This window comes from Alnus glutinosa, chromosome 1 (assembly GCF_958979055.1).
Source record: "Alnus glutinosa chromosome 1, dhAlnGlut1.1, whole genome shotgun sequence".
Lineage (NCBI taxonomy): Eukaryota > Viridiplantae > Streptophyta > Magnoliopsida > Fagales > Betulaceae > Alnus > Alnus glutinosa.
This window is the reverse complement of record NC_084886.1, coordinates 23486461-23501217: the sequence shown is the minus strand read 5'-3', so window position 1 is coordinate 23501217 and position 14757 is coordinate 23486461. Positions and strand designations below refer to the sequence as shown.

Genomic DNA, 14757 nt, shown 5'->3' with positions numbered 1-14757 from the left:
GAAAAATGAAGTTAGAATTTCCGATTTTATTTATAAGGGTTAGATGATAAAAGAAGATAGGCTAAACTAAGAACAATAATGAAAATGAAGAAGATAGAAAGAGCAATTTAAGCTTATACCTTGCCAACAAGGTCCCCTCCTAGTAACTTCAGCCAAGACAAGCATTGACAACTCCAAAATAGAATGTATTCTCAAATTTACTTGTGATAAATACCTATTAGCTGTCTCTAAAAGAAGTGCCTCATTAAAATTTCTTTAAAGTATTCCATATATCGTTATTTTGAAATTCATCAAAACCAAGTATTTTTTCATGAGCGTGAAAAGTATAGATTTGAACATTTTCTTTGGACAATGAAGAGGGAAAACAAGAAAAAGAAAAGGATCTCTCTCTCGCCAAAGAGTAGGGACTACACCTACTGGCTATAGCACATTACCAAAAAATGTGAACCCCCTCAGGAATTTAGAGTTGGAGATGCAGATGGGCCTGCCAATAAATATCTTTTTTATTTTATTTTATTTTTTTATATAAGTAATGTCAATTCATTAATAAAGCGCAGAGGGATACAACCCTAGTATACAGGAAGTATATAATAGAATCCCTAATAAGAACGAACAGAAAATAAATTTAAAAGATCTGCATAAGTAAAAACACTCAAGCTATGATGAATCGCTATCCAAATATATATCGTATTAAGCAAACGCTTCCGTAACTCCAACATCGATGTCAGTACATATTCAAAGTGCCGCGCATTCTGCTCCCGCCAAAGACACCACATTAAACACAATGTAACTAACCGCCAAACATCCATAGCTAGACCACACCCAAACGAAGCACCCTAGCTAGTCAACAATTCCAGCACCCTTCGTGGCATAACTCACTATACCCCAAATAAAGTTAGAATGTAACTCTATAAATTATGAGCAACTTCGCAATGAAGTAGCAAATGTTTAATGGACTCCCTACTCTTTTTACACATAAAGCACCACTCAATCACCACGTTCACAGATTGTCATGTGTCAAAATTTTACCTAACGCTATTGTCCATACAAAGAAAGCCACCCTCGCCGGATCCTTAACACACCAGATACTCTTCCAAGGAAATGAAGGGCCATCTTTTTCTATTTAACACTTCATAAAAGGACTTCACTTCAAATAGACCCCTTTTGGAGAGGCTCCAAACTAACCTATCATCCTCTCCATGTTGAATCGAAGTAGAATAAAGCCGAGCGAAGAAAGAAAGTACCATCTCCATCTCCCAATCCTGGACTGGACGCATAAAAATGACATTCCACTGAGTAACTCCATTTTGAACCAAATTATCTGCCAGCCTCGCATCTTTATTCCTCACAATACTAAACAAAACTGAAAAACATTGCTTCAAAGATCTATCCCCACACCACAAATCATGCCAGAAGTTTACATGTGACCCAACCCCAACATCAAAACGAAAAATGTTACGAAACTTATCCCACCCCCATCTAATATGTTTCCACACACCCACTCCAAAAGTACGCAATACCTCTTTAGAACACCACCCACCCTTTAGACTGTCAAATTTGACTTCAATCACCATTCCTTATAATGCCTCTCTCCCTACCATATCTCCACAACCATTTTCCTATAAGAGCTCGATTAAACTAGATGAAGTTATAAACTCCCAACCCACCTAATTTTAATGGAGTATAGATCCTGTTCCAATTCACTAAATAGAATTTTGCCTCATCTCCAATGCCACCCCATAAAAAATCCCTTTGAAGTTTATCAAGTCGATTAGCCACGCCCACTGAAATAGGGAACAACAAGAAGCAAAGTTTGTGATATTTCTTTTTTTTTTTTTGATAAGTAAGAGAAATATCATTAAAAAGCGCAAAGCGCAATCAAGTACACAGGAAGTATACAAAAAAGGCATCTAAGAGGAAGTAGAAAACAATACAAGGAAATCATTAAAACTAAACGTTAAAGGTGCGAGGAACGCAGCCGACCAAGAGTACAAAGAATGAAAGAAAAATGAAATGAGATCCTCAATGGTTCTTTCTTTGTCCTCAAACTGCCTATCATTGCGTTCCCTCCATAAGCACCACATAAGGCAACAAGGGACCATCTTCCACACGACAGCACTCCGGGAGCAACTACCCGTCCTCCAGCAAGCGAATAAATCTACCACCCGAAGAGGCATAACCCAAGACAGACTGAAGCGACTAAAGATGGCGTTCCACAGAGCGTGTACTACCTCACAATGGAGAAGAAGGTGATCCACTGACTCCCCATTCATTTTGCACATGCAACATCTATCAATCACTATGACCCGCTTCTTCCTGAGATTGTCCAAAGTAAGGATCTTCCTATGCGTTGCCGTCCAAGCAAAGAAAGCCACTTTCAAAGGAACCTTGGTCCGCCAGATACTTTTCCAAGGAAAATGAATAGCCTCTTTGCAAGCAAGAGCCTTATAGAAAGATCTAACATCAAATTTCCCTTTGTGAGAAGGAGACCACCATAGCTTATCCTCCCCATCATAATTCACTCTGGATGAGTACAACAAAGAGAAAAATGAGGCCAAAACATCCACCTCCTAGTCGTGGGCCGCTCGGAAAAAGCTAACATCCCACTGATAAGACCCACTCATCACAACCAAATGGTCTGCTACAAGAGCATCCTTGTCACGCGCAATGTCATACAAAACTGGGAAAGCTTCCTTAAGAAGCACCTCACCACACCACACATCATCCCAAAAACGGATCCTAGATCCATTTCCCAACATGAGTCTGGTATGGTTGCAAAACGAACTCCATCCCTTCCTAATATTCTTCCAAAGCCCCACTCCGTGAGACCCAGTGGGATCTAAAGAACACCAACCATCCCGAGTAGATCCATACTTTGCACCCACAACAGATTTTCACCAAGCCTCTCTCTCATGGACATAGCGCCACAGCCACTTCCCTAAGAGAGCCTTATTGAAATGCCTCAAATTCCTGATGCCCAAACCACCACTTGAAATAGGGGAATAAACCTTGGACCAATTAACCAGATGAAATTTAAATTCTTCACCTATGCCACCCCACAAGAAATCTCGATACAACTTCTCTATACGACTAGCAACACTGGAAGGAATAGGGAGTAGAGATAGGAAGTACGTAGGAAGATTAGAGAGAGTGCTTTTTATCAGGGTTACTCTGCCACCCTTCGACAAATACAACCGCTTCCAGCTAGCCAGTCGTCTCTCAATCTTCCCAACTACCTCATCCCAGCTAGACTTAGTCTTAAAAGGAGCTCCCAATGGAAGACCAAGATACTTTAAAGGAAGAGAAGAGACTCCACAGCCCAAAATGCCAGCAAGATCATCCATATTATCCACAATACCTACAGGAACCAAAACTGACTTATCCAAATTAATCTTCAAACCTGAAACAGCTTCAAAGGACAGTAATAACATACGAAGATAGAGAAGATGATCAGGACTAGCCCCGCAGAAAACTAATGTATCGTCTGCAAATAAAAGGTGAGAAACATTAATCACTCCATTGCTTCTAGAGCCCACAGAGAAGCCAGAGAGAAAGCCCCTTTGAACAGAAATAGAGAACAGCTTACTAAAAGCCTCCATCACAATGACGAACAAAAGAGGCGACAGAGGATCACCTTGTCTAATACCACGAGAGCTGCTAAAAAAACCAGAAGGGGTGCCGTTCACCAAAACCGAGAAACGCACTGATGAAATACAATGCGCTATCCAAGAACACCATCTCTCCCCAAAGCCACATCTTCTCAACATATACAATAAGAAGTCCCAGTTAACATGGTCATAAGCCTTCTCAATATCCAGTTTACAGAGCAACCCAGGCTCACCTGATTTGATGCGGCTATCCAAACACTTATTCGCTATAAGAACAGAATCAAGAATTTGCCTTCCTTTCACAAAAGCATTTTGGGGATTCGAAATAATATTCGCCACCACCATTTGGAGTCTATTAGCAAGAACTTTAGCAATGATCTTGTAAGTCTAGGGGCAGGACCGTGGTCCAATCCTTGCCAAAGCCAGGTGGGGGAGTGGTCGGTAAGTCTCCTCCATCTATTCTCAGGCGAGGATTCCTTATCCCAAGTGCTCCCTCCCCTTTCAGTGGCTGCGCTTCTCCTATCATTGGAAAGGGGGCGAATTTCGGGTTGGATGGCTTGACTCAATCTCATAAGTGGCCGGGTGGGGTTGGCTTGTCTGGGGAGATTTTTTTACCCCTTGGGTGTATGTCATCCCGACATGTCCTTGGATTGGGTGTCGGATGGGGTTGGAGATGACTGATGTGCAAATTTTAATACTCGCAAGCGCACGAATCGTTTGCAATATAGTGTATGTGCAAGTGCAAGATCGTATCCACAGGGAATTGTGTTGCGAAAATTAATTTCTATTTAAACTAATTTTATTTTAACCTAGTTCCGAATTTTGGGGGTTTTGTGAATAAAAGAAAATTAAAATAAAATAAAACAAAAAAAAATGTACTAAGGTTTTAGAATCCACACCTACCAAATCACAACAACATATTCTCATGTTTGTTAATACATATCCGAAGTTCTCACCGTACAAATCCTATGTATGTTCTACTATGCTTCAAAAATTAATTAAATCATTCAATGAATCCATTTTTTGCATAAATCACAAAAGATATCCGGTTTAAACCAAATCATCAAATGTATCCATAGAACGAAACATAATGAATATCCAATGTTTTTGATAAATGAAAAATCCAAGTAATCAATTAAATGAGACTTATCTCAAATCATCACATGTATCCGGAAATCACAATAGATATTTAAGAAATCATCTCAATAATTGAACAGAAATAAAACATTGAAAATATTAAACCAAATAAAATCGGATAGTGTAAACTCTCATGAAAATATTGTTGGTCTTCAAAGGTGAGGTTTCATCCTCAACCTTAGTTAAAAAAAATTAGCTACTCATTACTAAGAAGAAAATACTAAATTTTATTAAGAACATTAAAATAAAAACTTACAAAGAATAGAAGCTAAAGAACCCAGCTGCTGCTATGTACAATGTTGGGATTCGTGTTCTAAGTGGTGCATAACATGGGGTATTTATAACAGAAAATTAGGTTAAACTCAATTTTTTCAAAATGGCACCTCTACCCTTCTAAACCCTAATAGGAGAAAAGAACGCTAGGGTTTAGGGCCATATTTTCAAAATGGCACCTCTACCCCTCAAAAACCCTAATAAGAGAAAATAGTGCTAGGGTTTGGAATGTCTGTAGCCGCTAGGAACTAGAAAATTTGCGTTCTTATACTGCGGGCACTTATGACGTAGCAGACATTTGAATTAGGAAATTTCTATTTCACAATGATTTGTAGCATTTTAAATTAGCTTTCCAACGCCATTGATTTCACTTTAATCCGATACTTGAGCTGAAAGTTATGGTCAAAATACTACGACTTGTGCAGAACCTGAAATTTAGTCCAATCCGATTTTGACTTCCAAAATTGCATTTTTCACTTTAAAACTACCGTTTTCTCTCCATGATCTGTAAAATACCAAAATACAAAAACTAACAAAAAACATTAAAAAATAACAAAGCTAAAGGTTTAACAAATGTGAATTAAAGGGTCCAAATATACAATATTTGGCACTCATCAATGACCATTGGGCTAAAAAGGGTTCTCTTAAGATCAAAGGGAAGAGAGAGGTGTTGAATTTGAAAAGCGCCATTGACTACGGCGGTGCAAGCATGCCCTCTATGTGAAGGAAAGGAAAGGCTTAGGTGCTGGAGCATTGAGTGTTCCTTGTGGGTTTTGGGTTTAAGGGCTTGGGTTATTGTGAGTTTGTTTGGGTTTTATCTTGTAGCTTTGAGAGCTCTTTGTGGGTTTCGAGTTGAGGGTTCGGGTTTGAGGGCTTTTGGTTGTTAAGGGTTTGTTGGGTTTCTTTCTTTTTGTGGGCTGTTTCGTTTTTCGCTTTCTAGTTAGGTGTTTCCTCTTATATACTTCTGGTGTATTTAGGGGCGCCATACACTTTTAATAAGACCAGTTTATTACTTATAAAAAAAAAAATACGTAGGAAGGTTGGAAAGAGTACTTTTAAGAAGAGTCAACCGAACACCTTTCGACAAATACATCCGCTTCCATCCAGTCAACTGCCGTTCCATTTTCTCAATAACACCATTCCAAATAGAAGTGGTCTTATAAGAAGCACCCAACGGCAAACCCATGTATATCATAGGCAAAGATACTACCCGACATCCAAGGAGTTGAGCCAACCCTTCGACATCCTCCACATCACCTATAGGAACAATTTCTGATTTTCCTAAGTTAATCCTCAATCTTGAAGCTGCCTTAAAGCATAAGAAGATACAGCGCAAATGTCGAATTTGTTCTACTTGCGCACCACAAAAATTCAGCATGTCATCAACAAACAGTAAATGATTCAAAACTAAAGCATTAGAATCCCTGGATCCCACTGAAAACCTTGTCAAGTAACCCTGATCCATTGCCACAATCAGCATCCGTCTTGATGCCTCCAGAACCACGACAAACAATATAGCACCACTTGCTCCCATATAGCACCAATCCACATAATGGCAACCTCATAGACTCTGCACCACCTCCTTTGAGATAACAGCCATCTTCGTCTCCACCAAACATACAATATCTGACTTCCAATCCCTTAGAAGCCCTCTAGTCCTCAACCTTTTATGAATATTATTTAGCCCTCTGACGTTCCACATTAAGATTTTAGGCTTCATTGAAAACGAGATGAGCCCCTTCCCCTATCTTGGCCTCTAATAGATTATACCCCTTTCTTCTCATATTTAAGGGACCAAGCCAACCTATTTAATTCCCGCTGACCTTTTGCTCCTGGTGTAGATGGAATAGAAGTCGTATACTCTGCCATTGATTGATCTCGGGTAGCTTCAATCTCCTCAAACAATGCCAACATTTTATCCTTATAACCTCCACAAGATAACCCTACAACTTGATAAAAGCCCTTAACTCTTTCAACCAACCACCTAGGTGACGTCCTAGGATGATGCACATCTGCCACATCCACTGCCAGGGGTGAGTAACAAAGGCTCGCACCCCTCCAAATCCCCCCTTATTTTATCTTCTTCATACTGTAACAAAAGGCCTTCAGGTAGATCAGGCCCGAAAATCTTGGTTTTTGACGATGGGCCAACTCATCCTACCACAACTTGGATTGTGGAATTAAAACATCCCCACACCGGCCTTTACCTTTAGACCCAAAAGGCCCACATTTTCTAGTCCCCTCTTCCGGTTCCATTTCACATGCAAACCAGCCCAGTCCGAGATGCTCCATACATGTAATGCTTGCGCAGTGAATGCTCCTTCAGCAAACTGCAACGTCTCAAACCATAATCGAACAACGTGATCTCCGAGCGCACATATCTCCTTTTTTCCAATCTGGATGATGATCTTCCCAAGCTACCCTTGCTCAATGACTCGCTTTCCGTTTCTACCCTCTGCCCTGCCACCACTTCTCCGAAAGTCCAACGGTCCTCCACCGGCCGCAGCTGCCTTTGAATAAGCCTACTTTGTTGACCTGCAATTCCTGCCGGTGCAAAATGTTTCACCAACCTCCTCAACTGCGAAATGCATCTCCCCCATCCACAACTATCTCGTCCTTCTGTTATGAGTACATAGTTACGTCTCCCTCCCTTGCCATACTCTGTATCTCCAAATATTGCCCATAGTGATTCTCATTCGACGTCAATCCATTCATCAACTCCTCCATGTTCAGCATCCATACCACGCTCTGGAAACCCATTACCACTGACCGAAATAGTCCTCTACTCCATTCGGCAAGACGAAAGCCCCCATTCCCTACTCCCAATTGTAACTCAAAGGACTTTGATTCAATGTACAAATAACCCAAATAACCCATTGATAAAACTTACAAGACCAATCTAATTCAGGGTTTATCTGGATTACAAGCTATAATAACTCAAGACACACCAAAATCACTTTCTTGTTCATGGTTAAACCGAAGAGATATGGAAATTAAACAAGTAGCAGAGCAGACTTAAACTATCAAGCATGAATCTGAAAAATTAGTCACACACACCACTGGAATCCTTTCATGAAACAAGAACCCGCCAACAAATATCTCCAGTTCCCATAACTTTGTTAGGTTGCTGTGATGCTTCTCAATCTATTTAAAGTATTAAAACACCAAAAATATCACATGCAAGAGGGGTAATTCAAAGTGTAAAACATGCAATTTTTTGAATCTATGAAATAGACAATACAATGCTTTAAGAAGAATACTATTGTTATCTAGCTACTGATGCTGTAAAGAGAAGATAACCATGAAATTTTGGGATTAATCAGAAGTAGAATGAGCAACCTGAATTAGAAGATACTTTGCAGTTTGATTGCGCGGGCGATGTAACTCAATTTGCCAAACATTCTCATAGGAAAGCTCAAGCCTGTACTCCACATAATTATGGGACAGAGAAAAATGTAATTTTCGCATTCCACTCCCAAAATTCACAGAAACATTCACCGCTTTCCACAGGATTAAAAATTTCTCATCCGAGATCTGACAGCCAAAATGCAAAGTAATGTTTTCTATGTTATGCAGAAAGGTTCTTGGCCTTGGTACAATATCATGTTCCATTTGCCGTGCCTTCAGATAAGAGCGCCCATAATATAGGCGTTCATTAGCCAAGGAGATAACATACTCAGCCTCGCTGGTGGTGGTGAATTGAATGATAGCATATGCTCTTGGACCCCCATTTGTATTCCTAACCTTAATAGCATACACAGTTCCTGCACCTGTACGTTGCTCCAGATATGCCTTAACTTCTGCAGCAGTCACACTAGAAGGGAATCCAGACAATTGAATCGTCTTACCCATCCAATCCAACTGAATATACCTGGACTCTTTTCTGCAATAACAAGCCAGTCATTGAAAATACATAAGATTTTAATCTAGCACGCCTATAATATATTGTAAATTAGGAAAAGCTACAAGTCACAATTTTTATGAAGAGAATTAACAAATCTATGCAAATTTTTAACAGAAACTGCCAACAAAATAAATATTTGACCAAAGGTAAGAGATCTACAATATTATATATAACATTAATATCTTGGAGCTGAACACCCACTTCTCAAATGTTAGTCTGTTAGTCCTATAGCTAAACAACACAGCCAATTTATGGGGGTGCAAGAGCCACCTTTGTGATATGTATATCGTCTAAATAATTTGTTTTAAGGTTGAAAATTTTGAAGATGTTTAAACTTCAATCATTTAAAAAGTGAATTTGCATAGTGGGACATAAATAGAGGTTCACACATTAAAATAACATATATTAAAAAAAAAAAAAAAAAAACCAAGAAAGTCTCTACGGATTCCAGAAAGGTAATTAAAGACAGTTCTTATCCAGAAACCAAGTGTTTCTACTACATTCTATGGAATGGATCCTACGATGGCAGAATTTAAACATGTCTATGAACTTCCAAAGCAGTACATCTATCGAGGGAAGCACAATCTCCCATCATATGTAGTCAGAGAACAAGGTTTGCCTAAGCATGTAACTATCATAATAAAATCCATCACTCTATTGTCCTTGCAAAACTGATTCCCAATCTTAGTCCATATCTTCATTTGTGTTCATCACCTGCTTGTTTCATACAAGCTGCAACCTCGCCTACTAGTCCTGTCATTTTTACCGTATCACGCCTAGTCATCTCAACAATCAAACATACAAAAACAAAAATTGAATAATAAGCAACCACAAAAATTTGGTTTCATTGATTTGAATTCTTCAAAAAAAAAAGAAAAAACCTTGCCAACTAATCCCTTAGCATATAAGAAACACATGTTTTATTTTAATAGAATGTGGGAAGTGCATGCTTTTTTCATAGAATTTCTCCCAACTCTTTTAATGGTTATTAAATAAAACATGTGTTTGTTAAATGCGAAGGGATACAATGTGGTGGAACAATTTATCAAGAGCCCATTTAGCCATCGTGACTAGTTGGGCCCCCCCAAAAGGAGGCTCAATTCCGATCAATGGATCCCCTCTACCGAGGAGCCCTAAATCCACAGGCCACATTGTGCTTACCCTAACAAAGGGCCTAAAGGACCCTAACCCATCCCAAATCGAATCAGAGCCCAATGACCCCTCTAACCGTTCATCGTAGGTGTGTAGCAGGGAATACCTACCACTTCCATGTCACCATAACGGCCTACTATGGGACAAATCTAACAACTACCTGCAGAAGGGAATATCAACTAGCCACTACCCATGTCCACGCACCCTTGGAAGGGTATCCATATTGACAGCATGTTCCCCAACCAAGGGAACACCACGTCCCAAATGGTTGTACAAAGACCCCCACCTCTATAAAAGGATGGCCACTGTAGTCGGTATGCTCTAAGTTTTCCCTTTATTCTCACATCTTGCTTTCCTCCCATATTTAGAGCCCCCTACTGACTTAGCAATCAGAGGTTCCCCCCGTTGACACACTCGGCAAGCCTCTGTTGCTCAATTTTTTGTCCTTCTTGCAGGTGCCCTCGTTTGATTTAGCGGCATAAGGTCAACTGTACTTATAGTTTGGCGCCGTTTGTGAGAACCCGAAAGGCTTGCAAATCCCCTAGACAAAAGACCCATGTCGAATACTCGATCGACAAGTGTGCGGATGGACAATGCCAACACCTGCAGAAAACCAAACCCTCATCGAACCGCCAGAACCAGAGGTTCGCAGCACTCATGACATAATTGTTGTGCCTCACTGAGAATATGGATCTCATTGTTCAGCAGAACCATGAGATATAATGGTTCCAGCAGCACAACCCTTCCTTAGTCCACAATAGCGTGCAGTAGGCCCCGCCCTACGGAGAAGGAGAAGCAAAAAGCGGAGACCATGAAAGTGGTACAGAGTGGAGAAGGGTCACCCTCCGTCCCACCTACAAGGCTTGAAGGCTGAACATGCTGAGCACACAGACCAACTTGAAGCAAGGAGTCGAGTTGATGCTCGCATCAACTTACAAGCCCAATTCTACGGATCTGTTATAATTGCCAATGGCAATCGTGCTTCCATAGTTAAGAGCCTCCTGGAGGGGACATGTATTCCCTTTACAGCTAGGGTCATGGTGTTCTCCCCTCCCCCTCCCCACAAACTTTAGAGTGCCTCAAACGGAGACGTATGATAGTGCTAAGGATCCCTTGGACCATATTGAGATTTACAAGGCTTGCATAGTCCTCCTGGGGTCCCCGACGAGATTATGTGTCGAGCCTTACCAACCACCTTGAAAGGGCTTGCCCGACGATGGTTTGGGAATCTATCGTCCAACTCTGTGGACTCTTTCAAGGATCAGTGCAAGTTGTTCCTTACACAATTCATTGAGGATAGAAACTGGAGGAGGCCTGCGGCTTACCTCCTAAAACGGGTAAGACCGAGACCCTCAACGACTTCATGGCTAGGTTCAACAAAGAGAAGTTCTCGGTCAATGACCATGATGAGAGCGTTGTCTTCACCACACTTCTTAGGGGAATTTGGTCGAGGAGCCCATTCATAGAGGAGCTTACCCAAAGGATCCCCCCTCTACCCTCCAACAATTCATAGACAAGGCAAAAGAGTTCATGAATGCTGAGGATACGATAAAGGTCTTTATTGAAAAGAGTCAACAGGACAACACTAGCCACTCAGATAGGGAAAGGAAGGAGCCCCCTCAAGCAGATAAGAAGGTGGCCATTGGTGCAACAGTTGATTGCTTTCCTCCGCAAGAACAAAGATGTGTTCGCGTGGGTACCTGAGGATATGTCGGGCATTGATTCTGAGTTATAGTCCATCGATTAACACAAACCCGACTGTCAAGGAAATCAAACAAAAAAATGAGAAGTTTTGCACCCGAGCACAATCAGGCGGTCACCAAAGAAGAAGAGAAGCTCATGCAAGCCAAATTTATAAAAGAGGTGCAGTTCCCCGAGTGGCTCTCCAATGTTGTCATGGTCATGAAAGCAAACAGAAAACGCAGGATGTGCATCGACTTCACCGACCTCAACAAGACATACCCCAAAGGCAGTTTCCTTCTCCCTCAAATTGACCTTCTAGTGGATTTCATTGCTAGGCACAGGCTACGCAGTTTAATGGCCTCATTCTCAGGCTACAATCAAATAAGGATGTATGAGCACGAGTTGCTCAGTTTCATGGACACACTCTCGGCTTTATGGTCTCCCAACGAGGAATCGACACAAACCTAGAAAAGATAAAGGCCATATTGGAAAGGCAACCACCGCCGAACGTGGAGTTACAACAACTAACCGGCAAAGTAGTTGTGTGGACTAAGGAGTACAAGAACGCTTGCCCTTTTTCAAGGTGTTAAGGAAGGCTTCCTGATCGACAGACAAGTTCGTGTCGTTTTTACCGGTAGACGAACAAGTGCCTGGCCTTTTTCCGGTTCATTTCTAGTCGACGAACATGAGCCTGCCCCTTTTCAAGGTGTTACGAAAAGCTTTCGAGTGGGCCAAGCAGTGCAAGAATGTCTTTCAAGAGCTGAAAAATTACCTCGACAATCCACCCTTGCTCAGCCAAACCAAATTCAGAGAACCACTATATTTGTACCTTACAGTGTCACCCACCACAATCAGCTCAGCCTCAATACAGGAAGAGGACAGAATTCAACAACCGATCTACTATACCAGTCGGGTCCTTCGGGAGGCCGAAGAGAGATAATCGGAGATGGAGAATTGGCCTTCGCATTGGTCACAATAGCTTGTCAGCTGCGCCTCTATCTCCAAGCCCATTCGATGGAAGTCCTGACCGATTGTAACGAGCCTGTAAATAACGAAGAATCCATTTCATTGCCTACCAATAAACCTTGCAATGACTAATACTGACTGTCTGTGAAATATCTAGATGAGTGCAGCAACCAACTACACTAGAGTAAGGTACATGCTACATGGAACGCCCTCCCTCCTCGCTCTATGGTGCTAACACTGCTGAGAGTCTGAAATGTGCGTCATACGGAGTACTCATTAACCCAAGGATTTTCTTCGCACCACCCAAATCCTTCATTTCAAACTCATCACCCAAAAGAGATTTTAATCTATCAACCTCAAACAAGCTTTTAGCAGCAATAAGCATGTCACCCACGTAGAGCAACAAATAAACAAAAGAACCATATGAAAATTGCCCATAATACACAAAACGCTTGTACCACTGTCCCAGAGATTATTCCAAGCCATACAGCGATCTCCTCAACTCGACAGTCTCCAAAATAGACACAACAAATCCAAATGTGTTGCCAGCCCTCGAGTTTTGATCCAGCCGTCATTGCCCTCAAACTTTGATCGCGCCTTGCAGCTTTCGACATGTGTCTCAAGCCAATCCGAGAGGTCGCTTCAGAAGAAGAGAAAATTAAGATCGTGATAAGGCTACGAATCGATTGGAATCCTATGGCTCAGATCAAGCCACGAATCGAGCATGAGAATTTGGGGGCAAGAGTTGGACCAATTTACCTAAGGCCGAGTTGGGCCAGCCACATTGGGCTTACCCTGACAAAGGGGCCCTAAGGCCCTTGACCCATCTCGAATCGACTCAAAGCACAATGAACCCTTGTACGGTTCATCGCAAGTGTGTAGTTAGGAATCCCTGCCGTTGCCACTCCCTCCATCCCTATTTGAAGAAAAACTCTTACCAAAGCAAACATATTGAAAGATTTAGGAGAAGCTCTGTTTTGGTTAACTTACCAAAAACAGAGAAGGATCGTATATTTATAGCCAACAAGCTGATGAGAGTTATAAGAGAAAGAAAAGACAAATTCTACATATAAAAATACATAACAGAAAACTATGAGGAAAACAAGGAGGCTTTGACTGTGTGCTGCGATTGAGGAGGAGTCAGCAGGAAACATGGGCAGAAGGAATCCGGAAGAATAGGCGGCATGCACCAGATGCAGTTGTGGCTGTGAGAGGGCTACTGATAGTAGTAGCGTGAAAACATGAGTGATTTGGGGGATCCTCTTCTGGTTGCAGGTGGGCTGGTTGGTTACCATTCTTGGAGTGAATTGTTGGAGCTAGCATTCGATGGAAGGCTTTCCTTATTTTCCTCAACACATGCTACTTCAGAAATGCAAATTAATTTTACTGCAAAAGTGTGTTGAGATCTCGGACAAGAATATTGAATTAACTATGGTTTGCATATTGATCTCAGCTCCAAAATAAACCAACCAAATCATTACCCACTTTCTGTAGCCTAGTTTCAACCGATTATCACAAAAGTTATATAAAGAAAGAGGTTTAGGACTAAGCGTGAAGCCAGACATAACATTAAAAAAAAAAAAAAAAAAAAAAAAAACAAAAAACAAAAAGCAAAAAAATCTCTTAGCCATTGTAGTGGTGGCCTGCGGCCTGCTATCAGAGTGTTAAGAGTACATACTATAACTTTGATCACCTTCACTTGCCAACAAAACACACAGACGCAAACACCAAACACGCTCACCTTCACCTTCACCTTCACCTTCACCTTCACTTGCGTCGGTTTGTCGGTCAATTCCTCAGGCTGGTTTCGTTGTTTGGTAGTAGCATGTTGTCTCATAAACTGCTTTTCGCCGAGGAGGAAATTGAGGAGACTGAAGAAAGGTAATTATTCCCTGCTACATCACGGGACTAAAAACAATTACGGCTGACGTGTGAAGCTGACGTTGCCATGACCTCCTGACGGCCAATGGATTTTCGTTCTAAAACACGCTCAGACGTATGTTATGCTGACACGTTTCGAAATTTCATTGGATA

The 14757-nt window shown here is 41.3% G+C and overlaps 1 protein-coding gene across 3 annotated transcripts in view; it reads right to left on the bottom strand.

Annotated features, from left to right (window-relative positions):
• LOC133877409 (RNA-dependent RNA polymerase 1-like) overlaps nt 1–14757 on the bottom strand; it is a 133074-nt gene that overhangs the window by 5871 nt on the left and 112446 nt on the right. The window contains exons 1-2 of one of the 3 annotated variants that reach the window (XM_062315705.1): nt 14465–14595; nt 8358–8901 (exon numbers count right to left, since the gene is read on the bottom strand). In XM_062315705.1, the coding sequence (XP_062171689.1) occupies nt 8358–8870 (513 nt within the window). In that variant the 5' untranslated portion in view covers nt 8871–8901; nt 14465–14595. Of the gene's footprint in view, nt 1–8357; nt 8902–13181; nt 13318–14464; nt 14596–14757 lie in introns of those variants that run through there. The other 2 variants (XM_062315712.1, XM_062315696.1) reach the window with 2 other exon arrangements.